This window comes from Crocuta crocuta, unplaced genomic scaffold (assembly GCF_008692635.1).
Source record: "Crocuta crocuta isolate KB4526 unplaced genomic scaffold, BGI_CrCroc_1.0 scaffold233, whole genome shotgun sequence".
In the NCBI taxonomy this organism is placed as follows: Eukaryota; Metazoa; Chordata; class Mammalia; order Carnivora; family Hyaenidae; genus Crocuta; species Crocuta crocuta.
In genome coordinates, this window is record NW_027529526.1 from 3,184,584 (window position 1) to 3,212,569 (window position 27,986).

The 27,986-nt window shown below is 35.3% G+C and overlaps 1 protein-coding gene across 2 annotated transcripts in view; it reads left to right on the plus strand.

Moving 5' to 3' along the window:
* PIK3C2A (phosphatidylinositol-4-phosphate 3-kinase catalytic subunit type 2 alpha) overlaps positions 1-27,986 on the plus strand; it is a 111,570-nt gene that overhangs the window by 69,671 nt on the left and 13,913 nt on the right. For both annotated transcript variants that reach the window (XM_077761132.1, XM_077761133.1), the window contains exons 9-24: positions 1,467-1,610; positions 2,907-2,955; positions 3,036-3,246; positions 6,033-6,155; positions 7,169-7,336; positions 13,097-13,208; positions 13,604-13,749; positions 15,297-15,485; positions 16,439-16,532; positions 16,976-17,070; positions 17,419-17,599; positions 19,308-19,412; positions 20,777-20,869; positions 21,201-21,330; positions 26,192-26,328; positions 27,617-27,786. In XM_077761132.1, the coding sequence (XP_077617258.1) occupies positions 1,467-1,610; positions 2,907-2,955; positions 3,036-3,246; positions 6,033-6,155; positions 7,169-7,336; positions 13,097-13,208; positions 13,604-13,749; positions 15,297-15,485; positions 16,439-16,532; positions 16,976-17,070; positions 17,419-17,599; positions 19,308-19,412; positions 20,777-20,869; positions 21,201-21,330; positions 26,192-26,328; positions 27,617-27,786 (2,147 nt within the window). The remainder of the gene's footprint in view (positions 1-1,466; positions 1,611-2,906; positions 2,956-3,035; positions 3,247-6,032; positions 6,156-7,168; positions 7,337-13,096; positions 13,209-13,603; positions 13,750-15,296; positions 15,486-16,438; positions 16,533-16,975; positions 17,071-17,418; positions 17,600-19,307; positions 19,413-20,776; positions 20,870-21,200; positions 21,331-26,191; positions 26,329-27,616; positions 27,787-27,986) is intronic.

The following is a 27,986-nucleotide window of genomic DNA, read 5'->3' on the forward strand; positions in this document are numbered from 1 at the left end:
ACCCTGATAAGTGTCTTCATTCTACCATTGCCTGAGTGCCCCTTAGGTGCCCTCTATTGACCAAACCTAACATTTTGTCAGCTGGCAAAGGAGAAATGTTTATAGGTATAGCTCTAGTATCACAAAGTAGAGCAAAGAAAGGAATTGATTCGGAACTAATTGACAATAAATTAATAACTGGCACATAAAAAATGATGGAGAATAGTATAGGAAAATTACCTGAGCCTCAACACTGGAGAGGTTTTTATATGAAGGTATAGAACTAAAAGTAAGCAGAAATAATAAGTAAGCAAAAATGGGGAGCTAGAAAACAGATTGTTGGGCCCTGAAGACTACAAGGTAATTGGATGTGTGAGCAAATGAGGTATTTTCATTTAAGCATGAAGGTACAGGGAACGTTCAGTTTATGGTTGCTAAGCCTCCAGGGTGGAAAGATGTAAATTGTTAAGGGATGGTACAATACTAAATTTCAGCCCATTCTAACGGTACTTGGCATATAAGTTTGGCCTAAATGTTTGATGTATGCATACATTTTGATGTTTGATGCATAAATGTTTATGTAAGAATATTTCATAATGAGATAAGAAATATTACTTTAAAATCATGGAGGACTGGAGAGGGATTTTTAAATAATTCTCATGAGGTAAATGATTTTATAATATATTTGTACATGTATACTTTTTGTTTTTGTTTTTATTTATTTCTAGGAGAGAGAGAGAGAGACAGCATGAGCAAGGGAGGGTCAGAGAGAGAGGGAGTCACAGACTGAAACAGGCTCCAGGCTCTGAGCTGGCAGTCAGCACAGAGCCCCACGCGGGGCTCGAACCGCGAGATCATGACCTAAGCGAAAGTCGGACACTTAACCGACTAAGCCACTCAGGCGCCCCTGTACATGTATACTTTTGAATCGTGGTGAAATCAAGTGATTAACTACAGAGGGATTATCCTCAAGAAAGTTTTTTCATCCAACAAAATTTAAAAAGTGATGATTATATAGATACAAATGATGCTTGAAAGTTGATTCATGTCTGGTAACTGCTGCCCAATGTTAATAATATGCAGCCAACCTCTAAAGAACTTGGTTTTTGATACCAAATTTTTTGGCAGGAGGGAGAGAATGATTGGTGTTTTTAACGTAGAACTTATTCCCAAATAATAAAAAATAGCTCCAGATTTTTTAATGACTTAGTAATTTGTTAATGATTTATTAGTTATTCTAAGTATGAAATTAATGGCATTTACATATGAATAATTGTGTCAGGCAAAATGAAAATGAGACCTAAGTTTTCGTATTAAAAATAAAACAGATCATTGAAAGGTTATCTTGTTTGTTTTTCATCACAAAAGAGTAAAGGATATCTGTTGATTGAGCACATCTAAAATGTCTAGTTTCTGACTTCATCTCTGAAACTGATCCTTTATAAATTCCACATACTTATGTTTATTTTGCTTTTTATTTTTTAAAGAACCAGCACCGAGCAGTAGATCAAGTAATTAAGGCTGTAAGAAAAATCTGTAGTGCTTTAGATGGTGTAGAGACTCTTGCCATTACAGAATCCGTAAAGAAGCTAAAGAGAGCAGTTAATCTTCCAAGGAGTAAAAGTGCTGATGTGAGTATATTTTTAGTAATTAGCATTTTGTTACATGCAAATACATACTTGAGTGACTATCACCTAAACTGGGAGATTTTTGTTTCTGTTAGACAAAATGTTAATCATTTTAACTTTGGCTTTTACTTTTGAGTAGACTTAGTCACTTAGTAAAGTTGGGAATTCCTAAGAGGAGATGGGCTGCCTCAGAAGCGCTTTGTGAGAGTTGATATTGAATATATAGATGCCAAACTGTGAACCTTTTATGTGTAGAGGAGAAACTATGGCATAAGTGAGTTGGTTGAAAGTTTCAAGATAGATACTGAGCTTCAGAATCTGGGTGGTAATGGTTACTATTTGTCCTTCTGGATGGAGATGTCCATCATTTTCCATGGAAGAAATTCTACATTGGGCCATACCTCTTACCTGTTGAAAATTCCCAGAAGCCTCACTAAGAGTGACTCATTACCTCAGAAGCAACCAGGTTAGGAGCCCTTTCATATCATACTGTTGCTCTTAGTGAAAGCTCTCCCTATGGTATTTCCATGGGGATTTAATTAACTCTGTTCATAGGGTTGTTCATAGCTCTGATGAAGGATTAGAGAAGGTGGATCACAAGACACAATAAATTTAAAGGAAGGAAAAGTTATTGATGATATTCCCCTCAACCAATATGTAAGAGTTATTCTATCCATTCATTCTCACAGAGAGCCTTTATATATACGATATATAGAAATTTGGGTCTCTTTTATCTTTCTTATTATGGGCTTGTTTTTAGGGAAAAAATATATGAAATAACTTGGAAATGATCAACTACTATGGTCTTAATGTCATCTGAGGTTTCTATTCATTATAGTCATTTGCTGGATAAGGGAGCAGGGAGTAGGAGGAGAGCTCAATTTAAATAATTGTAAGAGCTTTTTTGGGACCATAAATGGTAATAAATAGAGTTGTAGTTTCTTTAAGGATATTCTTATACTAATAGTAAAGCAACTAATAGAATATAAAGTGTCATATTAGTGTATTTATTGTTTTTTGGGTTTCAAATCTTCATTACTTAACTGGTTTAATGAGGCAGATTTTGTTGAGTTCCTATATTTTGCACTAATTTTCAGTTGTTCTGATTTTCTTGATACTAAAAATCATGTTTATTTGGTTTGGGGTTTCACTTTCTCCTTACATTTTTTTGTTTTATTCTGCAGAACCTTTTGGGAGGTTTCCTGATATAGCATTTAATTAAATGTATTGAAATTAAAGGTAAACATTCTATATTATATCATGGACAATTTTCCAACTAACTTGTATGTATGTGTGCAGGTGACTTCACTGTCTGGAGAAGGAGACATTAGTAAGAGTTCATCTAGGGGTATGTCTCTAAGTTCTTCAAATTTTAGCAATAATTGTTGCTTCTTTGGGGAATTATATTAACAATTTCTTTAAATCTAGGATCGCTGAATCCTGAAAATCCTGTTCAAGTAAGCATGGACCAGTTAACTGCAGCAATTTATGATCTTCTCAGACTCCATGCAAATTCTGGTAGGAGTCCTGCAGACAGTGCCCAAAGTAATAGGAACATAAAGGAAGCGTGGACGACAACAGAACAGCTACAGTTTACAATTTTTGCTGCTCATGGAATTTCAAGTAATTGGGTATCAAAGTAAGTAACTGTTTAAAACAAAATATATGCAGCTTAACCCAGGAGCTGTTCTAATCTTGTAAAATGTCAGAATCCACTGCTCTCTTGATACTTAAATTGATGATACAAGAATTACCAGATACCTTTGTGGTTTTCATAAAAATTACAGAGAAGGGGCACCTGGGTGGCTTAGTTGGTTAAGCATCGGACTCTTGATTTTGGTTCAGGTTATGATCTCAAGGTTCGTGGGATCGTGGGATTGAGCCCTGCATAGGATGCTGCACTGACAGGGCAGAGCCTGCTTGGGATTCTTTCTCTCCTTCTCTTTCTGCCCCTCCCCGCTCACTCTCTCTCATACTCTTTCTCTCTCTCTCAAAATAAACAAACAATTAAAAAAAAATTACAGAGCTGTTTAAAGCTGTTCCAGTAAAAAATATCCCTCCCACTACATGCAAAGAAGTCAGGAAAATAGATGCTTAAACTTACAAAGGCAAATGCTAATTAATAATTTAGTCAATTTATGACTGCTGTTTTTCAGCCTTTCCTTTAGAATCAGGGTAATTGGAAATACTGTGATGAGACTAGGCTTTAGTGTACTTTTTTCTCTTTAGTAGTTTACTATTTACCGATTGCTAGGCTTTGAAGTCTATAAGAGCATATTTCCTCTACTAAAATTTTTTTAGAATGTTTGTTGATTTATTTAGAGAGAGAGAAAATCCTAGGCAGGCTCTGCTTTGTCAACACAGAGCTGGACACAGGGATTGAACTCAGACTATGAGATCATAACCTGTCCTGAAGTCAAGAGTCAGATGCTTAACCAACTGAGCCACCTAGGCACCCCTCTGTTGAATTTTTATTTTTATTTATTTATTTTTTTATTTTTTAATATTTTTATTTCTAGGAGAGAGAGAGAGACAGCGTGAGCAGGGGAGGGTCAGAGATAGAGGGAGACACAGACTCTGAAATAGGCTCCAGGCTCTGAGCTGGCAGTCAGCACAGAGCCCGACGCGGGGCTCGAACCCATGAACCACGAGATCATGACCTAAGCGAAAGTCGGACGCTTAACCGACTAAGCCACCCAGGCACCCCTATTTTTATTTATTTTTAATTTATGTAGCATTCTATTAAATTTGAGAGAGATAGAGCTTGAGTGGGGAGGAGCAGAGAGAGAGGGAGACACAGAATCTGAAGCAAGTTCCAGGCTCCGAGCTGTCAGTACAAAGCCCTTTGTGGGGCTCGAACTCACAAATTGTGAAATCATGACCTGAGCCAAAGTCAGAAGGTAACTGATTGAGCCACCCAGGTGCCCTCCTCTATTGAATTTCTGATACAGGTGTTTCCTTTTGGATTGTTTTTGTCAGTGCCACCAAATTTGGCAACTTCACCTTACGAAATGACTACCATGAACTGAAAAGTATGAATTGAAATTAAAAATATATGTATTTTTTTGAGAGAGAGAGAGAAACCACATGTGTGAGTGGAGGAGAGACAGAGAGAGAGAGAGGGAGAGACACAATCCCAAGCAGGCTCTGTACTGTCAGCACAGAGCCCAACATGGGGCTTGATCTTACATACTGTGAGATCAAGACCTGAGCCGAAATCAAGAGTTGGTAGCTTAACAAACTGAGCCACCCAGGTGCCCCTGAATTGAAATTTTTAATGACAGTTTCATAATAACAATGGTATAAAGTAAAGTAAAGCCTAGTGAAGAGATACCAAACATAAATTCTGCTTAAGTTGAGTTTTAGATTAATGTAATATATAATTACTTGAAAGTGATCTATTGACTCAATAAATTTTTACTGAGCACTATCTTTGGGCAGTGTTCTTCACACTAGGGATTCAGCACTAAACAAGGCAACAGAACAATTTCTGCCTTCTAGGAATGTGCCTTTAAATGGGTACTACTGCTATGTGAAGGTACTTTATTCTTTAAAAAGTTACAGAGATAATACCTTCCACATCCTCAATACAGACTCATATACACACACAAATAAATTTTGGGATACTAATGAAAAGGACAAATACTCAGTAGAAGACAATAAAAAAACTACAGTGACAATTAAGATGGAAAGAGTTAAATGCTGAAGAAAAGAGATAGCTAGGGTCTTTTGTGAACCAATGAGATTAGATTTGAAATATATTTTAAATGATTAATAGATTGTATATATGAACAAAGTGGTTAGTGTGTAAGCCTAGCAGTAAGTTAGAATTTAGTAACAATATTTTATTGAACCCAAGGTTCCTATTCTACAAGATTGCCTGACTGTATCTAACCAGCTCTGTATTTGAGGCAATTAGAGGCTAAATCCTTGCTGTCTAATGAGAATACAATAGCATGTATTCCATGGATGGAAGGCTCCTAATTGGAAAAACTGGCTCAGTGCAAGTCAGGCTCAAGCACCATTAATATGCGTACCTAACTAAATTTCAGTGGCTTAGCAAAGGAAAATAGCACCCAGGGAAGATAATGTTAATGTTTTTTCTTCTAAGAATATACCTAGAAATGAATAATTACTCAATGTTATTCAACTAAAATCTAAAGCTAGTAACTGAGCACAAAATGGATAAGTTCTGTAGCATGGCCTCCTTAGACTGGGGATATATGTTTCCTTCTGTACTCCCTTTGCTATACTACTTTTCTATTTTAGTAGAATTTGCAATAGTTAAATTTCAGATGTTTTCCAAAAATTCAAATGACTGGTGAACAAATAATTTCAGCTAATAGTCACGTTTAGAGAAGAATGGCTAATGATATGCATTTATATTATAAAATAACAATCAAATTAAAATCTTTCTTTTCTTAGCTATGAAAAATACTACTTGATCTGTTCCCTGTCTCACAATGGAAAGGATCTCTTTAAACCTATTCAATCAAAGAAGGTTGGCACTTATAAGAATTTCTTCTATCTTATTAAATGGGATGAACTGTAAGTGAAATTTTTGGCTTTTTATTCTTTCAATGTGCTGTCTTTACTTTTCTCCATGTATGCATCCTAGCTTTCATTTTTATTATAATTTCCATTAAAATCCATTAAATTCTTACTGACATCTTTAAGGCCTCTTCTAGGTATTATTCTATAGAAAAGATAAATTCTCATTTAAAAATTTGAAACATTATTTTAAAAATCTACATATTGTTAAATTGCAGAAACATGCCATTAATTCCTCTTAGACTTTTCCAAGTTAAAACAGTAAATTTACATGTAATTTTAGAAAGATGGTTTTCATAACATTACTTAGTTTAGTATTCTGTAACACTGTATATATGACACCTAGTTCTTGGTTAACAGATTAAAAAAGTAAATACATGTACAAGATGTTTTGCTCTATTAATATTTTTAAAAATCATTATTTAGGCAGATAGATAATAGCAAAGTTTTTCTTAGTTTTCATTCTGCATTTATTAAGCAGTTTCCTATTTTTTTTTTTATTTTTTAAATTACAAAAATTATGCATCTTTGAAAACAACCAAATACAAAAATACATATGGGTAAAAGTGTCTTTTTTCCAACACTTTCAGTGACCACTGAAAGTGAGACTTTCAGACTTAACCAAAAAAAGGTAAACATAGGTCACCTTGTGTGTATATGGACACATATATCCAAGTCAGAAATATTCACAAACATTTATCTAGTTTCTCCTAAAGAAAATAAAAATGACTACTGCTGTTTTTCCTAGAAATTGACACTAGCCAAGCCTCAAGTCTCAAGGCACTAAGAAATTTTTGAGATGTGTTACATACTTGAAATTTTAATGAAATTTGTTTAAGATTTTTTATAGTGCATAGTGGCCAAGCTTGCTACTTAAGTAAAGGTAACTCAGTAGTAAAGATTATTTGATAAGTCAAATAAAATATCTAAAATTGTCAGTCTCATTAAAGGGTTAATTTCATATTTGATCTAATTTGTTTTTTTTCTATTAATACATTTTCCCCCCATAGAATCATTTTTCCCATCCAGATATCACAATTGCCATTAGAATCACTTCTCCACCTTACTCTTTTTGGAATTTTAAATCAGAGCAGTGGAAGTTCCCCTGATTCTAATAAGCAGAGAAAGGGGCCAGAAGCTTTGGGCAAAGTTTCTTTACCTCTTTTTGACTTTAAACGGTAAGTGTTACTAAGTTGTGATGGTGAGTTACTGTGGACAAATCTGCAGCCACAGAATAGGCTAAAGAACAGGGTGGGGAACAATGACACACATGAAATAATGAGCTGCCTCAGTTTTTCCAGTGTGATAAAAGGAGGTCATTTCATAGACCCAGATCAGAAGAAACCAAATTTACTCTGCTCTAGTTTGAACATATCTGTCTGGGTATTTAGAGGATTATTTGCCACTCACTGCTCAGAGAAAAGCAGCAGCCAATTCACTCTCTGTCATTTATGCAAAGCACTGTGTTATTGACATAATAGTCGTTTTCCATTTACTCCATTTTTCCTCTTCTCATACTTTTCCCATCCTTCTCCAGTTTCAGAGTCTACAGCTGTATATTATTTCCTTTTCTTTATCAGACTGATTTACTTCACAAATTTTGTTCTTGAACGTTCTTTTACCATGTGCTAAATATAGCATTTATTCCTTCTTTTTTTTTTTTTTTTTAAGTTTATTTATTTATTTATTTATTTTGAGATTGAGAGGGAGAAAATGTGAGCAGGGAAGGGGCAGAGCGGGGGTTGGGGAGAGAATTCCAAGAAGGCTTTGCACTGTCAACATGGAGCTGATGCAGGGCTCAAATTCGTGAACTATGAGATCATGACCTGAGCTGAAACCAGGAGTCAGACACTTAACCGACTGAGCCACCCAGGCGCCCCTATTTTTCTTTTAGTTACTTCCCTCATATTTGAGGAGGCAGTATAAGATTTTTTTTAATTCTCTGCCTTTAGGTAGGCTTAAATTTTATTTAATATCTGAAATAATTCTGAACCACCAAAGGCTAGAGAAAAACAGTTGAAGATATTACTACTAAGGATGTGTATTTAGAACCTTTTGCTAAATGTAATCCATATTTACTCTAAAACAGAATATTGGCCACACAAAGGAGGGGAATTGTGTTCTCAGTTGTGATAAGTTGGTATTAGAGAACAGTTAGATAAGAGAATTAAATGTAACTGCATCATTATCATTAATTTTTATAAATAAATCAGTTCTAAAAACTTTCTTGCTCTTGAAAGTACCAGTCAGGGATCTTTGTTTCATTAGAGAAATACCATCACTTTTGGCCACTTTTGTTGTCTAGTAATAAATGGGTTTGTTTGTTTTTTTAGATTAATTACATAATGTTCTTTAAAAATTCAAGAGAGTAAAGTGAAGGGCAGTTGATTTCTGTTAGACAATTAAATAATTTGCACCCAACACTATGCTGTTAAAACAATGAGCAGATGACATTAAGCTTGAAACTTTGCCAAGTAGTACAGTTGATCTAGTACAGTATAGTACAGTAAGATCTAGTCTTAGCATTCAAGCAAAACTCAAAGGGAAGATCATTAAACATTAATACATGTGGAAACAAAGTGTTTATTACTTTAATTCAATTAACTTATAGTATAGTGATCAGGAATCCTGTTCTTGAAATTCTTAAAAAAATTTTTTTAAGTGTTTGTTTATTTTTGAGCGAGAGAGAGAGAGATGCAGAGTGTGAGCAGGGGAGGGACAGAGAGAGGAGACACAGAATCGGAAGCAGGCTCTGAGCTATGAGCACAAAGCCCAATGTGGAGATCAGACTCATGAACCGTGAGATCATGACCTGAGCCAAAGTTGGATGCTTAACTGACGGAGTCACCCAGGTGCCCCTGAAATTCTTTTAAAAATAATTTATGTTTGGGGTGTCTGGGTGGCTCCGTTGGTTAAGCATCTATCTCTTGGTTTCAACTCAGATCATGATCTCCTGGTTAGTGAGTTTGAGCTGGGTCTGCAGTGTGGAGTCTGCTTAGCATTCTCTCCCTCTTTCTCTCTGCCCCTCTCCGCCTTATGCTATCTCTGTCGCTCTCAAAATAAATAAGCTTTTTTATTTTTATTTTTTTAATTTTTTTAAAATTTTTTTAATGTTTTTATTTATTTCTAGGAGAGAGAGAGAGACAGAGAGACAGAGTGAGCAGGGGAGGGTCAGAGAGAGAGGGAGTCACAGACTGAAACAGCCTCCAGGCTCTGAGCTGGCAGTCAACACAGAGCCTGACGCAGGGCTCAAACCCACGAACCGTGAGATCATGACCTAAGCGAAAGTCGGACGCTTAACCGGCTAAGCCACCCAGGCGCCCCATAAATAAGCTTTTTTAAAAAAATAAAAATATATGTTAAAGGTGCACCTGTGTACAGTCTGATGAAGTCACTCTCGGGGAAGCCAGAAAACTTAGAGGCATTTCAGTCAGCCTCAATAACAAATTCATTCTTAACTGATTTTTAAATAAATAGAATCAAGCCTTTAACCTACCTTTCCTTTACAGTTGTATTTCAGGGTTACCAAATAATTGATGTGAAAAAGTTAATAGAAAAATTCCAGCTAATGGATGTGTAAAAAATGATAGAATATCACAATTTTGTAATCCCTACTGAAATCACCTATTTTAAGCCTGGGTTTCTCAGTCTTGGCATTATTGATATTTTGGACCAGATCATTCTTTGCTGTGGGAGACTGTCCTGTGCATTATGTAGAATGTTTGGCAGCAGCTCTGTCTTCTGCTTACTGTTTACCAATAGTACCCTCTAGTTACCAACCAAAAGTGTCTCCTGTCCACCGGGAGCAAAATCACTCTTGGTTAAAAACCATTGATTTATACAGTGAGTATCAGTGCTTGCTTAAATTGTCTGGAACTTTATAATGTATAGTTTAGACTGTGCCTGAACTAACTGGTTACCTTAACTTCACAGAAATAGATAAACCAAACAGTTTGCCTCTTTACAGATATAATACAAAGTAGTATATAATACTACCTTTAAAGTATTAGGTATTCTTGCCAGATAACTAAACCTGAATCAGATCAAGCATCCAGATATAATACTACTTTATGAAAATATAGGAGATAAGTGGACGTCCTAAATGACACCAGAGAAATACAATCAGTAAAATCCAGGATATAGAAAATTCTTAGAACAAAAGACCTGGTTTCTTCAACAAATGACAGAGGATAAAAAAGAGAAAGAATGTATAGTTTAAAATAAGAGCAAACTTTTTCTGTAAAGAGAACCAGACAGAAGTAGTTCAAGCTTTGCAGGTCATAATACAGTTGATGCTTGAACAGTGTGGGGGTTATCTGTGCCTCCCCACCCAGTCAGAAGCCTGCATATAACTTTGACTCCCCCCAAACTCCACTAATAGCTTGCTGTTGACCAGAAGTCTTACGGATAACAAATAGTCCATTAACATGTAATTTGTATATTAATATGTGTTACACAGTGAGAAAAAATAAGTAAAATGCATTTATAGTACTGTATTAAAAAACCTTTTTTAAGTTTACTTATTTTGAGAGAGAAAGAAAGCATGAGCAGGGAGGGGCAGAGAGTGAGAGAGAATCCCAAGCAGGCTCAGTACTGACAGTGTGAGTCTGATGCAGGGCTCAGTCTCACAAACTGAACCTTGAGATCATGACCTGGGCTCAAATCAGGAGTTGGAGGCTCAACCAGCTGAGCCACTCACGTGTCCCAGTACTGTATTCATTGAAAAAATCCATGTATAGGTGGGTCTGCACAGTTCAAGGGTGTTATTCAAGGGTTAACTGTAATCTCACAAATGCAAAAGCAACAATAGAAAATATGTTAATAAGCGTGGTGGCTTTGTTCTGATAAAAGTTTATTTACAAAACCAGGTGATAGGCCTGACTTAGACCATTAAATTAAAATATACTTAAGACATCAACAAGAGGTGCCTGGGTGGCTCAGTTGGTTAAGTGTCTGACTTTTGGTTTCAGCTCAGGTCATGATCTCAGTTTCTTGGATTTGAGCCCCATATTGCCTCTGTGCTGACAGAGGGGAGCTTGCTTGGGATTTGCTCTCCCTGCCTCCACCCCTCCTCTATTCACACTGTCTCTGTCTCTCTCAAAATAAACATAAAAATTTTTCTTAAAAAAATCAGTGAAATACAAATGTTGTACCTTGTTTGGATCCTTATTCAGACAACCAAGTGCAAAAGAAAAAGTAGCTAGTGAGACAATCAGGGAAACTTGAATACTGACTAGATAGTGATGATTTTAAGTAATTATTATTAATTGTTTTAGGAGTGATAATGGTGTTTACTTATTTTAAAATAAAAGTGTTTATTTGGAGATACATAAAAGTGATTACAGATAAAATAATAGGATCAGAATTTGCCTTAAAATCTAGTTGGGGTGAGGAGTAGATCTGAAAAAGATAGAATGTAATGTGTCAGAGATTTAAAGGCTCTTAGCCTGCAAGAGAAAACCTTAAGACTGGAGTCTAATTTTGCAAAAGAGATTTGCTGTTTGGATAAAATTAATGAAGTTTGATGAGGTTTATAGTTTCTTGCTTTTATATATCTCCTGTTATTTTTCAGAAGTTTCTTCTGTGTAAATATATATTGTTGTCTTATTGATAATTGTTTTTAATTTGAGTAGGCCATAAATTGGTAGAGTACCTGGGTGGCTCAGTCAGTTGAGTATCTGACTCTTGATTTTGGCTCAGGTCATGATCCCAGGGTTGTGGGATTGAGCCCTGTGTCAGGTTCCACACAGAGCATGGAACCTGCTTGGAATTCTCTCTCTTTCTCTCTTTCTCTCTCTCTGCCCCTCCCCTGCACACACAGGAGTTTTATCTCTCAAAAAGGCCATATTTGGTAGTCTAGGGCAAGGGTCAGCATATTGCAGCACGCTGCCTGTTTTTTGAAATATAGTTTTATTAGAACACAACACACATTTATTTATGTATTGTTCATGGCTACTTTTGTACTGTAACAGCAGAGTTGAGTCTCTGCAACAGATTGTCTGACCCAAAAGGCCCCATATATTTGCTATCTGGCCCCTGGTCTAGGGCACAGATACAAGTTCTTATCTGAAATGATTAGTGGCTTTACTACAAAGTAGGTATTGGTTTCATGGTATATGGTTTTGTTTGCTTTTTGTTTTGTTTTAGAGAGCTCGAAGAGGGGCAGAGAGGAGAGGGAGGGAGGAGAGAGAGAGAGAAAAAAAAGAAAAAGAATCCTAAGCAGATTCTGTGCTCAGCGTGGAACCCGATGCAGAGATTGTGACTCAACCTGAGCCGAAATCAAGATTCAGATGCTTAGCAGACTGAGCCACCCAAATGCCCTCCCCTGACCTTTTCTTAAAGTTCATTTATTTATTTTGAGGGGGGGGCCCGGGAGACAGTGGGAGGGGCAGAGAGAGAGAAGGGGCAGAGAATCCCAAGCAGGCTCTACGCTGTCAGCATGGAGCCCCACATGGGGCTTAAAACCATGAGATCATGACCTGAGCTGAACATCCCAAGCCANTATTGGCATGTGGTTTTGTTCTTGTGAAAGTCGGGGAGCAGTTCTATAATCCAAACTAATATCTTGAGATGTACTCCATTGTAGATGATCTTCAAAGACTGTCCTTCACCTTTCTATTTATTTATAAAAGCGGTTTTGGGGACAAATGACTCTGAGTCTACACTTTGTGTTCTATCCACATCCCCATTCCTCCCAAGATATATTCCTTAATTCTCCTCTCTTTGTCCAACCCTCACACAGTACATTTACCTGCCTATAGTATTAATAGTGTGGAGAGTGATCCTGATATGTGTTTAAAGATGATATTCTTTTTATCTAATGGATGCTTGGTGTTTAGATACTAACATTTCAGATTCATTACCATATGATGCGAGTTTTGAAGCATTTTTTTTTTTTTAATGAAAACTACAGTATTCTTCTGTTTACATTCATGAAGGTTTTTAACATGTGGAACTAAGCTTCTATATCTTTGGACTTCGTCACATACAAATCCTATTCCCGGAACAGTACCCAAAAAAGGGTATGTGATGGAAAGAATAGTATTACAGGTAATGGTACTTCTTGATACATGGAGAGGTTTAAATTCAAATTTCTTATTAAGATGTATATATGTACCATTAATTGGGTTGTTACTAAAGAAGCCTAATTGATCTTGTTTGATCTTAGGGCCTGTCTTCTATTTAAATGTTAATAAACCGTTTCCTATTTCTGAGAAACAGTAAAAAGTACAGATGTACCCATCCCAAGCAGTATATGTGCTTTTGAGAATTACCAACACTGGTAATCACTTTCAACAAAAGGACAGAAGCATTAATTCAATATTCAATATAATAATCACCCTGATGGCTAAGAAATATCAGTTTTTTCAAAGACAAAGAAATTAATGTGGGAGATACATGGACTATTTAGCTTCAGTCTCATCAACTTCTATTAAAATTTTAAGGTTGATTTTCCTTCTCCTACATTTGATGTCATTTATACTACTCCTCAAGTTGACAGAAGCATTATACAGCAACACAACTTAGAAACATTGGAGACTGATGCAAAAGGGAAACTTCTTGATATTCTTCATAGAGACTCATCACTTGGGTATGCTTGTTTATTTTTTGTTTTGCTTGGGCATTTCTTACAATGTAAATCTCAAATTAATAGTTTATTAAATACCCTGATTTATTTCATGATTTAGTTATGTTCTTGGTATGGGAAGTTTTCTGTTTGTTTTTAATTATATAAAAAAACCATATGACTACATAAAACTTTAGAAATGTCTACAAATCAAGCTTATACATGATCAAAAGCAAACAACATTAAGAACTAAGTTTATAGTAAATATCAGTAGATTAATTTTTTAAATATATAAAGAACCTAAAAAATACATGTGAAGAACCTTTTTATATAAAAAAATCAACAACTTAGTAGACCGAGAATACGACTAGATAATTTTTTGGAAAAGAAATACAGTATCTTTTAAGTATCTATAAAGATGTTTTACCTCTCAGTATTATAGGAAATAAAAATACAAGATAACATTTTAAACACATCACTTGATTGAAAAAATGCCTCATTATACAAAGTGTTGGTGAGGACATCAAAAAATAGGAATTACACTGTTGGCTAAAGAGATTTTGGAGAGCAATTTGGCAAAATCTGTAGTCATGATGTACATAGTTTGTAACCTATTAGCTACACTTCCAGTTAATTATATATCTTAGAGAAAACCTTTTATATTTGCCTATGTACTCAAGAATATTTGTTGCAGTATGTATTTGGATTATTGTAAAAGTGACAGGGAATGCCCATCAATTGAGGTTAAATTATGGTAATAATATGTAAGATATGTTAAATGAAGAAAGCAAGGTGCAGAGTAGTGTATTTGGTATGTTACCATTTACATAAAGAAAAAAAGAATATATACCTATGTATATGCTTCTTTACAAATAGACTATCTCTGGAAAGATATGCAAGCTTATTAGTTGCCACCGGGAGGGGAGCTGGAAGGAGAGACTTCACTGTGTACCTTTTTGCAATACTTGAATTTTTTTCAGGACTCCACATGAAATAAATGCATCAGTGAATGTATTATGTACACAAAAGTAGATGGATGGGTAATAAAGTAGTAAAATGTTTCGTTCACATAAATGTTTGTTATTAAGACAAAATTAGTCTCCAAAACAAGTACTTCTTATTTTGAATGTTCCTTATTTAAACTGAATAATCATCTTCTAAAATCATCTAAAATGTAATAGCATTTTTCTACATGACATATGATTTTAGTTGTATAGAATGGATGAAATCCTTGCTATCTCTTAGCATGGGTTCTGCTTATTCAACTCTGATTTCTAGTCGTTGGCATCTGGTTAGAGCTCAATAATATTTTTATTGTGCTGAATTATCCTTCATTTTCATCACTAAGACTCTTTTATCAAGGCACAATGATTTCTTTATCTCCCAAATTAGGGTAAATTAGTGGTGTTTGCTGTACATTGCATTTTTCTATTCCAAGTTAGTATTAATGATTCTATCAAGAAGTGGCTGTCCTAAAATGAATAAATTTCTCCTTTGTATTTTTAATCATTGAAATTATAACCGTCATTATGATATCATTGAGAAGTAATTTAATTCTATTATATATGCAGACTTTCTAAAGAAGATAAAGCCTTTTTGTGGGAGAAACGTTATTACTGCCTCAAACACCCAAATTGTCTTCCAAAAGTACTAGCAAGTGCCCCAAACTGGAAATGGGTTAATCTTGCCAAAACTTACTCATTGCTTCAGCAGTGGCCTCCATTGAACCCACTGACTGCATTGGAACTACTTGATTCAAAGTAAGTTAACCGTGACTGAATGTACTTGCCCTATTTTATTGTTATCAGTTTTTCCAGTAAGATATTTTGTTGTAGGACATTAAAGAAATTCAATTTAAATGTGTAAATGTGTATTTTTTACAAACATATTTTCTGTGTTGTTGAGGTTATTAAAAAGAGATGTCTTGGGGCGCCTGGGTGGCTCAGTCGGTTGAGCATCTGACTTCAGCTCAGGTCATGATCTCACAGTCTGTGGGTTCGAGCCCCACATCAGGCTCTGTGCTTACAGCTCAGAGCCTGGAGCCTGCCTCAGATTCTGTGTCTCCCTCTCTCTCTGCCCCTCCCCCGCTCTCTGTCTCTGTCTCTCAAAATAAAAGTCTAAAAAAAAAATTTTTTTTTGAAATAATAAAAATAAAAGGAAATATCATGGGGTACCTGGCTGGCTCAGTCACTAGAACATGGGACTCTTGATCTCAGGGGTTGGGAGTTTGAGCCCCATGTTGGGTGTAGAGTTTACTTTAAAAAAAAAAAAAAAGATGTCATCATTTAAAACTAATCTTAAGAGAAAGTTGTAAATTTTTAATAATCTGTTATAGTTGGGGCGCCTGGGTGGCTTAGTCGGTTAAGTGTCTGACTTTCGCTTGGGTCATGATCTCNTGTTATAGTTTTTATGATTTGGGTCAAAATTTTTATAAGTTTAAGGTTTCTGAAGAATCCTGAAGTTGAATTTGTACAGTACAATAAGTACAGTAAAATAAAAAGGAAGAAACACATTGGTTTTTGTTTTTTTTAGGTGCAAAAAAGGTGGTTTGATTAAAGCAGGGGTACAAAACCTATGAACAGAAAGAGGTGCTGAAACACATAGCTTTTGAATAAAGAGCTGTTTGAGTATTCTTTGTCAGGTATAGATTAAGATTGTGTTTCAGGAAATACAGATTTTCATCAAGTCTTGATTTTGTGGTAAATTTGTCTAGATTTGCTGATCAGGAAGTGAGGTCCATAGCTGTGACCTGGATTGAGGCCATAAGTGATGATGAACTTACTGATTTTCTCCCACAGTTTGTACAGGTGAGTTTGTTTTTGCTAGGTTGCCTGCCCACCTTACTCCACGCATTTTTTTTATGAGTAGGGAACTTGCTAAAGGATCCCTTTTCTGTTTTGATTAAAAGTACTTTTGTGGGAAGGTTGAAATACATTACATTTTGATATAGTATGAATTTAATTCTCAGATTTTTAGATTCTCAGAACAAACCAGGCTTGAGCTTTTTTAAATTTTTCTTTCCTAGCCATTTAAACATAGCTAATGAGTTACTGTTCCCAAACCTACACTTTTCTGCTTGATTTCATTAATTTAGCCTAAGTTAATTCACTTGTTTCATTTCTATCTCTGTTATCTTACATCAACAAGACTAATACTTGGCTTTATATAGTTTCTCCTTTGATAATTTTTTCCTAATTTTGGAGTATGGGTTTGACAACTAGTAATAATTCTTATTTTCTTTTATGTGTAGGCTTTGAAATACGAAATTTACTTGAACAGTTCATTAGTGCGCTTCCTTTTGTCCAGGGCACTGGGAAATATACAGATAGCACACAATTTATATTGGTAAGATTTATATTTTTTTAAGTATTTTATTTCCATTCCTAGTATTTATAAAGATGATATACTCTGAAAGTCTAAGTGGTATGCTCAGACTACTTATTGTCCATACCAGATGTTTTATTGAAGGCATTATAAGGGTAAATTTTATGTCCTTAGAAATAAAGCCAAAAATAACAAAACTTTATTGCAAAGATACTTGGCATGTTAGAGCTCCATAATAATGAGTAAATTTTTACTTATTTATATAGCTTAAAATAAATTCTGGATGCCAAAAAATGAACCTAAGTTGATTTTTCAGAAGTACTTATCCAGTTCTCAGAAGTGGCTGACATAAATATTTTGCTGTATTAGGCTCCTCAAGGATGCCCTGCATGATGCACAGTTTGGTGCCCGATATGAACACGTTTTGGGTGCTCTCCTCTCAATAGGAGGAAAAGGACTCAGAGAAGAACTTTTGAAGCAGACAAAACTTGTACAGCTTTTAGGTGGAGTAGCAGAAAAAGTAAGGCAGGCTAGTGGATCAGCCAGACAGGTATGTACCCATAAGTGGGAACATAAGTATGTTGATGTTAAAGGATCTTTACACGGCTGACATGTTGTTAACTCTTTATCAGTAGATATCCGGTAAAATCTAACTACACCTATGCTGTTTTGAGCAGATGAATTAAATGGTTGTTTAAAATCACAGGGAAAGATTTTTGCAACCTAATTCAGAAAATCAATGATTTTTAAAAATTTATTATATTTTTAATTTAAAATTTAGTTCGTAACATACAGTGCAATATTTGTTTCAGGAGTAGAATTTAGTAATTCATCACTTAGATACAATACCCAGTGCTCATCACAACTAGTGCCCTCCTTAGTACTCATCACCCATCTAGCCATCTCCCACCTCCGTCTATCGACCCTCAGTTTGTTCTCTGTCATCAAGAGTCTCTTGTGGTTTGTTTCCCTCTCTTCCTTTCACCCCCCCTTTCCCATGTGATCATCTGTTTTGTTTCTTAAATTCCACATATGAGTGAAATCATATGGTATTTTTCTTTCCCTGATAGACTTATCTAGCCTAATACATTATAGATCCATCCACGTTATTGCTGGTGGGAACGCACACTGGTGCAGCCACTCTGGAGATGAGTATGGAGGTTCCTCAAAAAACTAAAAAGAGAACTACCCTATAATCCAGCAGTTGCACTATTAGGTCTTTACCCAAAGGATAAAAAAATACAGATTCAGAGGGGCACATGCACGCCAATGTATGTAGCAGCATTATCAACAAAAACCAAACTATGGCCTGGCTTTATCTTCACTATACTCTGTGGCCACTTCATTGAATCTCATTCCAGACTTTAACCATTCCATGGTTTCCATGATTTTCCCATTTTTTTCACACAGAATGCGTCTGCCCTTTACTGAGTTGCCACCACCTTTGGGACCCTAAGACTTCTTGTCAGAACTGTCACTCCCAAAGGCTGATCCCCACTTTCCCCTCTTTTCCCCCTTTCCCCCCTTTCCCAGAACCACTTTTTCCCTTGGGTGGCATCTTTGAAACTTCCCAGCATCATTTGTTGAAGAGACCATTCTTTCCCATGAATGATCTCAGCACTCTTGTTGAAAATCAGTTGACCATAGACATCAAGGTTTATTTTTGTTTTCTGAATTATATTCCATTGATCTATGAGATTATCCTTATGCCATACTGTTGTAATTACTGTAGCTTTGTGGTAAGTTTTGAAATCAGGAAATATGAGTCCTCCAACTTTGTTCTTTTTCAAGGTTGATTTTGTTTTGGTCTTTGGTTTTTGGGGTTTCTCTGGCTATTTAGACGTCTATTGCAGTTCTACTTAGGACCATCTTGTACATTTCTGCAAAAAGGAAGTTAGACTTTTGTTAAGAATTGTGTTGAGTCTGTAGATAAATTTGAAAAAGATTGCAATCTTAATAATATTAAGTCTTCCACTTCATGAACACAGAATGTCTTTTTGTTCATTTAGATCTTTAATTTCTTTGGGTAATTTTACCTTTTTTTTTTTTACTTCATCTGGGAAAATTTGTGTCAAGACGTATAGTTACACTTTAATGGGTACATGATAAATTAACTCTTTAGGAACAACTTCTTTTTGACCATTTGACAGTTGGACATTTTAAAAATTGAGTGGTTCCAGGGCACATCATAATCTTTTCATCTTAAAAATAGGTCTTCGTTTTCATTATGTATTTACTTTATCATTCTCTTTTCCTAGGTTGTTCTCCAAAAGAGTATGGAACGAGTACAGTCCTTTTTTCTAAGAAATAAATGCCGTCTTCCTCTCAAACCAAGTCTTGTTGCAAAAGAATTAAATATTAAGGTGACACATAAAATACTTATAAGTTCATACTACATTTCAAAGTAATTTGTAAGAAGAAAGCAGATGGGCAGATATGCTTAAAGCAAATGAGGATAAAATCTGCATAGGTTGGTTATATAGGTATTTATGGATGTCTGTTTATGTAAGATCCATCTTTATCACAGTATATATTTACTTAATCACCTTTCCTGAAAGAAAAAATATGAAATAATTTACTATCTCAAATTAATATTAATTATGGTATCTTGGAGGCATATGTTGTATTCCAGTCACACATAGGCATTTTCTTTTCCTCCCATGTGAATGGTCAGATAGACTCTTCCCAGGTTTATAACACTTTTTAGAGCCATCAAAAAGTAGTTGAGTAATCAGAATTGAGCAAAAGCAACAAATTCAGCAAAGGCAACCAATTAATGTCTTTGGTTTTGAAAGGCTAGGGGTTAAGTATCCACAAAGGAGTCTTGGATTTATTTCTTTTTAAGTCGATATATGGCTACTCTTTACTGAAATTTAACCGTGGGTGCCAGAGTTGTATGCCATTGGTGAGGGCCTTGTTGGGGATGGGTTACATTTTTTTCCTTGGGTTTTGTTTGTGGTTTCCCTTAATTGCTCTTTTTTTTTTTTTTTTTTTAATTTTTTAAATGTATGTTTGTTTTTGAGAGAGAGAGAGAGAGAGAGACAGAGCACGAGCTGGAGATGGGGAGAGAAAGAGAGAGGGAGCCAGAAAAGTAGAAGCAGGCTCCAGGCTCTGAGCTGTCAGCTGTCAGCCTGAGGTGGGGCTCGAACTCACAAACCGTGAGATCATCATGTGAGCCGAAGTTGGATGCTTAACCAACTGAGCCACCCGGGCGCCCCTGATTGGTCTGTCTTAGTTTTTTTAACCAGTTTCGTTTTAAAATAAGATTTGCTCTTTGCTAATGAAGTTTTAAAATTTAGTGTCATAATTTGATTGCATGGCTAATTATTAAGTATTATACCATAAATAGGAGAAGTAGAGATCTCATCCTAGCTCATACTGATTTAGAGGACTGGTAAGAGTATACAAAATTTTATGCTCTGTTGAGGAATTATGACACTTCTAAAGGTCAAAATTTTAATAAGGTCTCAAGTTTTCAAGGTTTTGTTTCTCTGTCTAGAGAGCAGTAGATGATATTTACGTATATGCTATGTTTAAGTAAGTTTCAAAGTTTTTTTTAAATACCTCTTGTCTGTTAGGTGACCTAAAAAACAATTTACATGTGTTATTTTATTTGCCATAATTCAGAGGAACAAGTGAAAGGAGAAATGCCTAGGACAAAAAAAATCTTAAACACATTTTTATTCCAGTGTTATCTTTCTGATGCTTAAAAATGTTGTATTTGTAGTCCTGTTCCTTCTTCAGTTCTAATGCTGTGCCCCTAAAAGTGACAATGGTGAATGCTGATCCGCTGGGGGAAGAAATTAATGTCATGTTTAAGGTGAGCAAAATGAGGTTACTTTGTTTTTAAATGGTAATTTAAAATTCTTTTCTCAAATTCCTTTTCCAAATTGCAAAGTAATTTTATTTAATATTTCATTAAATTGAATAATTTAATTTAATACATTTATTAATTCACATTAAATGTGAAAAATTATTGCTGACATAAATTGTTCCCAGACAGATTTAGGAACAAATGAAATTCTGGGCTAGAGCTGCTACGTAGGCCCTACTCGTTGAACACATCATAACTGCGGGCAGTGCCTTTCACACAGACTGTCATGTGATTGGCACCCCTGAGACAGGTTTCATTTTGTTTCTTTGGTTCCAAGGTTGGTGAAGATCTTCGGCAAGATATGTTAGCTTTACAGATGATAAAGATTATGGACAAGATCTGGCTTAAAGAAGGACTAGATCTGAGGATGGTAATTTTCAAATGCCTCTCAACTGGCAGAGATAGAGGTAAGTCTGTTAGTTCTGTATTGGTGTCTTATTATTTCTTTTCTGTGAACGTAGCTCATAGTATTCCTGCCCTGAGGGAGTCCGGATGTTGGACACTATGATCTCAGTTGTTTCTTACTTTAATTTAGTGTTACCTTATTGATTTTTTTTTTTCACAATTAAATAACTCATTGAGTAGGCTCAGTGAATGCTTTGCAGTAACCAGAGGTGTCTGTCGATGGATTGAGTGAAAGCTTTATGGTCTTTAGCTTTTGATTTAAAATTAAGGCCATGTCTAAGTTAAACCAGCTTCAGTTTCATTAAGTTCTTTTCCTTACCATGTGTTTGGTGTCAATAGTAAAAGTACTATACCCAGAAATAATTGTGATAATTAAAGGAGATAATGAATATAAAACACCCCAGTATGTGAAATATATTAGGTACTCAATAAATTGTAACTATTATCATTATTTTTATTCAACAAATGTTTGAGTCTACTATCTACAAAATGCTAATAACATGTAGTGCTTATATTTAAAAGGAAGCAATTAAAGACATATTAAATAATTTGAAAAAGGGGCACCTGGATGGCTTAGTCAGTTAGGCATCCGACTTTGGCTTAGCTCATGATCTTGTGGTTCATGAGTTCGAGCCCCATGTCGGGCCCTGTGCCCGACAGAGCCTGGAGCCTGCTTCAGATTCTGTGTCTCTTCCTTTGCCCCTACTCGTGCTCTGTCTGTTTGTCTCTCTCTTTCTTAAAAATAGATAAACATTACAAAATTTTTTTTAATAAAGTAATTTAAAAATGCTTTAATAAGCTAAAAGCTCCAAGAGAATTACAAACGCAATACCATGGGGTTTTAAAGTAGGGAAAGATCATTTATAGTTGTTGGAAATGAGAAATGTTTATCAGATTCTAATCATAGACACTAGAAAGTCACCTGAAAAATTATTTAATCATCCTTCTAATATTTGCCATTCATATTATGCATAAATGCCTATACTGAAGGAAATTTACTGCATTTCCATGTAGTCTGTCCTATCCTGGATAGCTCTGATGGCTATAGAGGTTTTCTTCTATTCTGGTGATTGGGAACTGACTCCTAGTGTCTTCTACCCATCAGTTCCAGTTCTGTCTATAGACTATAATATAATTAAGTCCTTCTTTATGATGAGAGTATTGTGGCCTCAGATCCTGAGTTTCAAATTCTTCAGCCATTTGTCATGTGTGACTTTAGATTGCCTTATTATTTGATTGTTCTCATTGTAAAGGGCTTAAGTAATCCAGTCTCTGAGAATGGCACCTGGATTTTATAGAATGCAAAATGGGCAAAGTCTTGTACATGTAGAACTTAACAAATAAAACCATCATACTAGCTTTGCTAAATCAAGTCTTGGCCATTCTGTACTTGTACATTTTGTATCTTAGACCCAAGTGTAGGATCTTACCTATTAACTTTCTTGTTACATTTGATCCGTTACTTTTCAGCCTCTTGGATTCTTTTTAAAATCTGAGTTTTGTTATCTGTCATTAAACCTCTTAGTTTGTGTCATGAACTGATTTGAAGAACATACATTCTGTAGCTTCTGCCAAGTCATTGAAAAAAACGTTTTTTTGAAGAGGACCAAGAACCAACCCTGTGGCATGTCACTAGAGATTTCCTTTTCAAATGACTGCTAAATCATTTTACTTAGTTACTAAGTATTTTACTTAGTTACTCATCAACTTCATTGTGTTATCAACCACTCACATTTTTCTATTTTATCCATCAGGACAGTATGAGAGCCTTATCACTTTCCTTTCTTAGTTTAGAATGTACAAACTCTTATCTTGTCAAAAAGGAAACGAGGGCAATTAAAGAATTCTTGCTGGTTGTTTTTTTTTATATAAGTCTTGTAAAAAGAAGTTGTTTTATTAAGATTCCTCAATGAGAGACTACCATTTCATTAGACTGGTTTTTCTGTCATCACAATCATTTCATATAGTTGAACTTCCTCTTTCCTCTCATGGAATTCCATGTAACTTTGGAGACAGATTCCTTTTCTTTTTTATGTTGTTTCTAACTAATGGTTGAGTGTTTACTTTGTGTCTTCCCTTTGTCTAAGCTTTTCACTTGTGTTATCTCACAAGTATCCTTATTTTTCAAATGAAGAAATCACATCTACATCCTCTGTGGAGTTTTTAACTAGTATCTCAGTGTTTATGGTAATCTTCACTTCTTCAGACTCAATAGTTGTCTTTAAATACTCACCATACATTTAATGTATGTGTGGTATCTTCCCCAGTGGATTGATACTAAGTTCCCTCAGGGCACCATACCTTACATAGCTAGTTGCATAGTTGTATATTTTATGAACTTTGGTCTACTGTTTTTATACATAGTAATTTGTATATATGCATATTTGACTATAAAATTAGAAATTTATTCATATATTAAAATTTTGATTAAATGTTGTCATAGCATCAAGGTGCCAGGTACTCATTGAAAAGGGAGGTCACTGTGGACTATAAACTAGATGATGCAACCAAAACAACATAAAAGATCCAAATGAATTCATTGTGCGTTGTTTGACCTAGAGACTACTAGGATTAAAACCTGGCCCTGCATATTTTCTTTTGGGGTGGTGTGAAGGCCTTGGCCAACTTGGTTTCTTCCAGCCCTTTGTCTGAAGCAAGTCTCTGTCCATATATCATTTATTTTGACACTAGTGCATCTCCTTGGTTTTTAAAATACATAAAACAATTTAATTATAGAAGTAATTAAAATATCCAGGTAGTAAAATATCCAGGTAGTCTATAATAGAATAAATTGAAAAGTAAATCTTCGTTTCTCCCACACCTCCAGTTTTAATCCTAGGCATCCTATTTCCAAAATAAAACTACTTACATAGCTTTCTGGGACTATTTTGTATATATTCTAACATACATAACAATCTATCTTTTAAAGGACATTTCTCCATCTGGATTTTGTATTTAATAGCATATCTTTAAGCATAAGCACACAGATCTATTTCATTATATTCCCTTATGTAAATGTCCCATAATTTATTTGTTTGATACTTGTTTTAAAAGTAGAGAAAATATGGGCTACCTGGGTGTTTCCTCAGGTCATGATCTCATGGTTTGTGGGATTGCTACGTGCAGCTCCATACTGGCAGTGAGGAGCCTGCTTAGGCTTCTTTCTCTCCCTCTCTCTGCCCCTCCCCTGCTCATGCGCTCATGCTCGCTCTCTCTCAAAATAAACATTTTTTTATAAAAAAGTAGGTAAAATAAAAAGTGATTTGCCTAACAGGGCATTTAAATTTTCAGTTAGGGAGACAAAACACATACTGGAGATTTATACTTTATCATAAGGACAGTCTTAATCTATTCTTCCCTTTGAAGGGGCTTGGTATACTCTGAAACATTCCATTGTTGCCCAAATACATAATCAGAGTAAGCTTTTTTGTGTTGAAATGGGATAGCATGTATCTTACAAGTAACTTTTATTAACTAGGTCAGAATCCTCTAGTTTGTAATTAAAATTGTCATTCTTTGGGAGTGTGTAGCACATGGTTGTATAGTCTATTAAGTTTCAAGTAGTCAAATTCAACTGTTAGATTTGGGTACTTCTAAAAATAAAAATTTTGATAGCTCAAATTTACTAGCATGGACTTCCAGACTATTTGTTTATTTTGTTTAAAATCTACCATTTTTACCAGTTTTTTAATGTTTATTTTTTAAAATTTATTTTGAGAGAGTCAGTGCAAGAGGGGGACGGGAAGAGAAAGCAAGAATCCCAAGCAGGCTCTGCCCAACTTGAATTTTTTTTATTCAATTTTAACTGTATGGGAATTAATATAATGAGAATTACCATAATAGAAATAGTTACCATTGAATAGACTTTACTATGTATCAAACATCATACTAATAAGTATGTCACATGGACTGTCTTCTTTAATGCTCCTTAGTAAGTCTTTGAAGTAGATACCATTTTTTTAAATTATTAAAAAAAAATTTTTTTTATGTTTTTATTTATTTCTGAGAGAGAGAGAGACAGCGTGAGTAGGGGAGGGGCAGAGAGAGAGGGAGGCACAGAATCTGAAACAGGCTTCAGGCTCTGAGCTAGCTGTCAGCACAGAGCCCGACGCGGGGCTCCAACTCACGAACCGTGAGATCATGACCTGAGCCAAAGTCGGACACTTAACCAACTTAGCCACCCAGGCGCCCCTAAAATTATTGTTTAGTTTACATCCAAGTTAGTTAGCATAGAGTGCAACAGTGATTTCGGGAGTAGATTCTTTAATGCCCCTTCATCCTCCCACAACCCTTTCAGTAACTCTCTGTTTTGTTCTGTATATTTAAGAGACTTGATTCTTTTAAATGGTAATTCCTAACTGATGTCTTATGTCAAAGATTAAAAGCCATAATTTTTTTTTAATGTTTGTCTATTGGGGCGCCTGGGTGGCCCAGACAGTTAAGTGTCTGACTTATGTCATGATCTCATGGTTCTTGAGTTCAAGCTCCACGTTGGACTGTCTGCTGTTAGCACAGAGCCTGCTTTGGATCCTCTGCCCCCTTTGCTACTCCTCCCCCACTCATGCTCTCAAAAAATAAATAAACATTTTAAAAACTACAATACATGTTTATTTTGTATTTGAGAGACAGAGAGCGCGTGCAAGTGAGGGGCAGAGAGGGAGAGAGAATCCCAAGCAGGCTCTGTTAGCACAGAGCCTGACTTGGGCTTTGATCTCAACAACTGCAAAATCGTGACCTGATGAGTCGAAATCAGGAGTTGGTCGTTTAACCGACTGAGCCACCCAGGTGCCCCAAAGCTATAAATGTTTTAAAAGCTTACTTTTGGGAGACATTTTCACATAGCTTAATGTTCTGTTGTTAAAGGTATGGTGGAGCTAGTTCCTGCTTCAGATACCCTCAGGAAAATCCAAGTGGAATATGGTGTGACTGGATCCTTTAAAGATAAACCACTTGCAGAGTGGCTGAGGAAATACAATCCTTCTGAAGAGGAATATGAAAAGGTGATTAGCATGTCTCCTTATTCCAGATAACTTTGTCAAAAATGTATTACACAGGTCATAAGTGCTTTCATTTTCCAGCTCTGGTGACTAGACATTTAGTTTAAATTGTAAAAACAGCCGTCCTTCTCTAAGCAAAAAAATATATGTATGGCTCTTTTGTGGTTCCAGGGAGAGTGGTTTGACACAAAATAATTGTCAACTAAGATACATTGCGTGCCTTTTATGCATTTGAATTTTAATATCTTTTATCAAAAGAGAATATAACATAGTGCAGTCACATTACTTGGTTTTGAATCTTGAATCTGCCATTTAGCAATTATTATGTGGTTCTGGGCAAATGATTACTCTGTTTCAATCTCCCTTATGTGTAAAATGGCAATCATAATTGTACCTATGTCATATACTGTGTGTGTATATAGAAAGAGAGTAGTATAGTGCCTGGTTTATGAGAAGTGCTATTTAAACATTGCTCTTATCATCATCAGTAATGATTTCTGGGGAATAATCACATGGACATATAGAGCTATATGAATGCTGCATTCAGAAATGTACTATCTTGAGAGGCATTGGACTTTTGATCTCAGCTCAAGTCTTGATTTCAGGGTTGTGAGTTCAAGCTCCACAGTAGGCATGTAGCCTACTGAAAAAACAAAGAAATGTGGTATCTTGAGAATATACTAAATTCATATGCTTTAGACAAAAATACTTATTATATACATCTTGCTGTATCCTTTTATGTGATGTTGTGTTAATAATCCCCAAGACAGGCAAGACTAAAGTGAAAGATTTTCCAGCTTTGAGAAATTTGCAGATTTCACATAAGGAGTCAACAAAACACATAAATTTTATTATTACATGTTTAAAGATATAAGCTTTCTTTATACATACCTTCCCTATAAACCAAAAAAGGGAAAATATTCTTTAATTCAGATTAACCTTTATCACAGTGTTACCACTTGTGCTAAGCAGCAGAGCCTGTGAGGAGCAGAGTTCCCCAAAGATGATTCTTAAAAAATGTTCAAAGGCAGCACATACCCTCAGTAGGGACTGGCAGGATCTCTGCCTGTTAGAAGACAAAAGCTAAAGAGATGGTGGCAGTAACCATCTTTAGGTGTTTTTGTTTTTGAAATATGAAAAGGCTGGCTTTTGTCACCGTAACCAAGTTTATAAACTGTTAAGAAAATGGATTATGATAGTGTTTTCAAAGGGTGATAAATTACTTTAATCTTTATAACTGCCTCCTTTAAAAATAATTTTTTCCTAAAATAATTCTATATCTTTATTATAGGCTTCTGAAAACTTTATCTATTCTTGTGCTGGATGTTGTGTAGCCACCTATGTTTTAGGCATCTGTGATCGACACAATGACAATATAATGCTTCGAAGCACAGGACATATGTTTCACATTGACTTTGGAAAATTTTTGGGCCATGCACAGATGTTTGGTAGCTTCAAAAGGTACTAATATTGTTATTGTTGTTGCTAAAGAAGAGAGGCACTTAAAAGAAAAACAAAAAAACTATAAGTATCCCAGAGAGCACCTGACTGGCTCAGTTAGTAGTGCATGCTACTCTTGATCAGGGCCATGAGTTCAAGCCTCATGTAGAGCCTGCTTTAAAAAAGAAAAAAAAAAAAAAAAAAAAAAAAAAAAAAAAAAA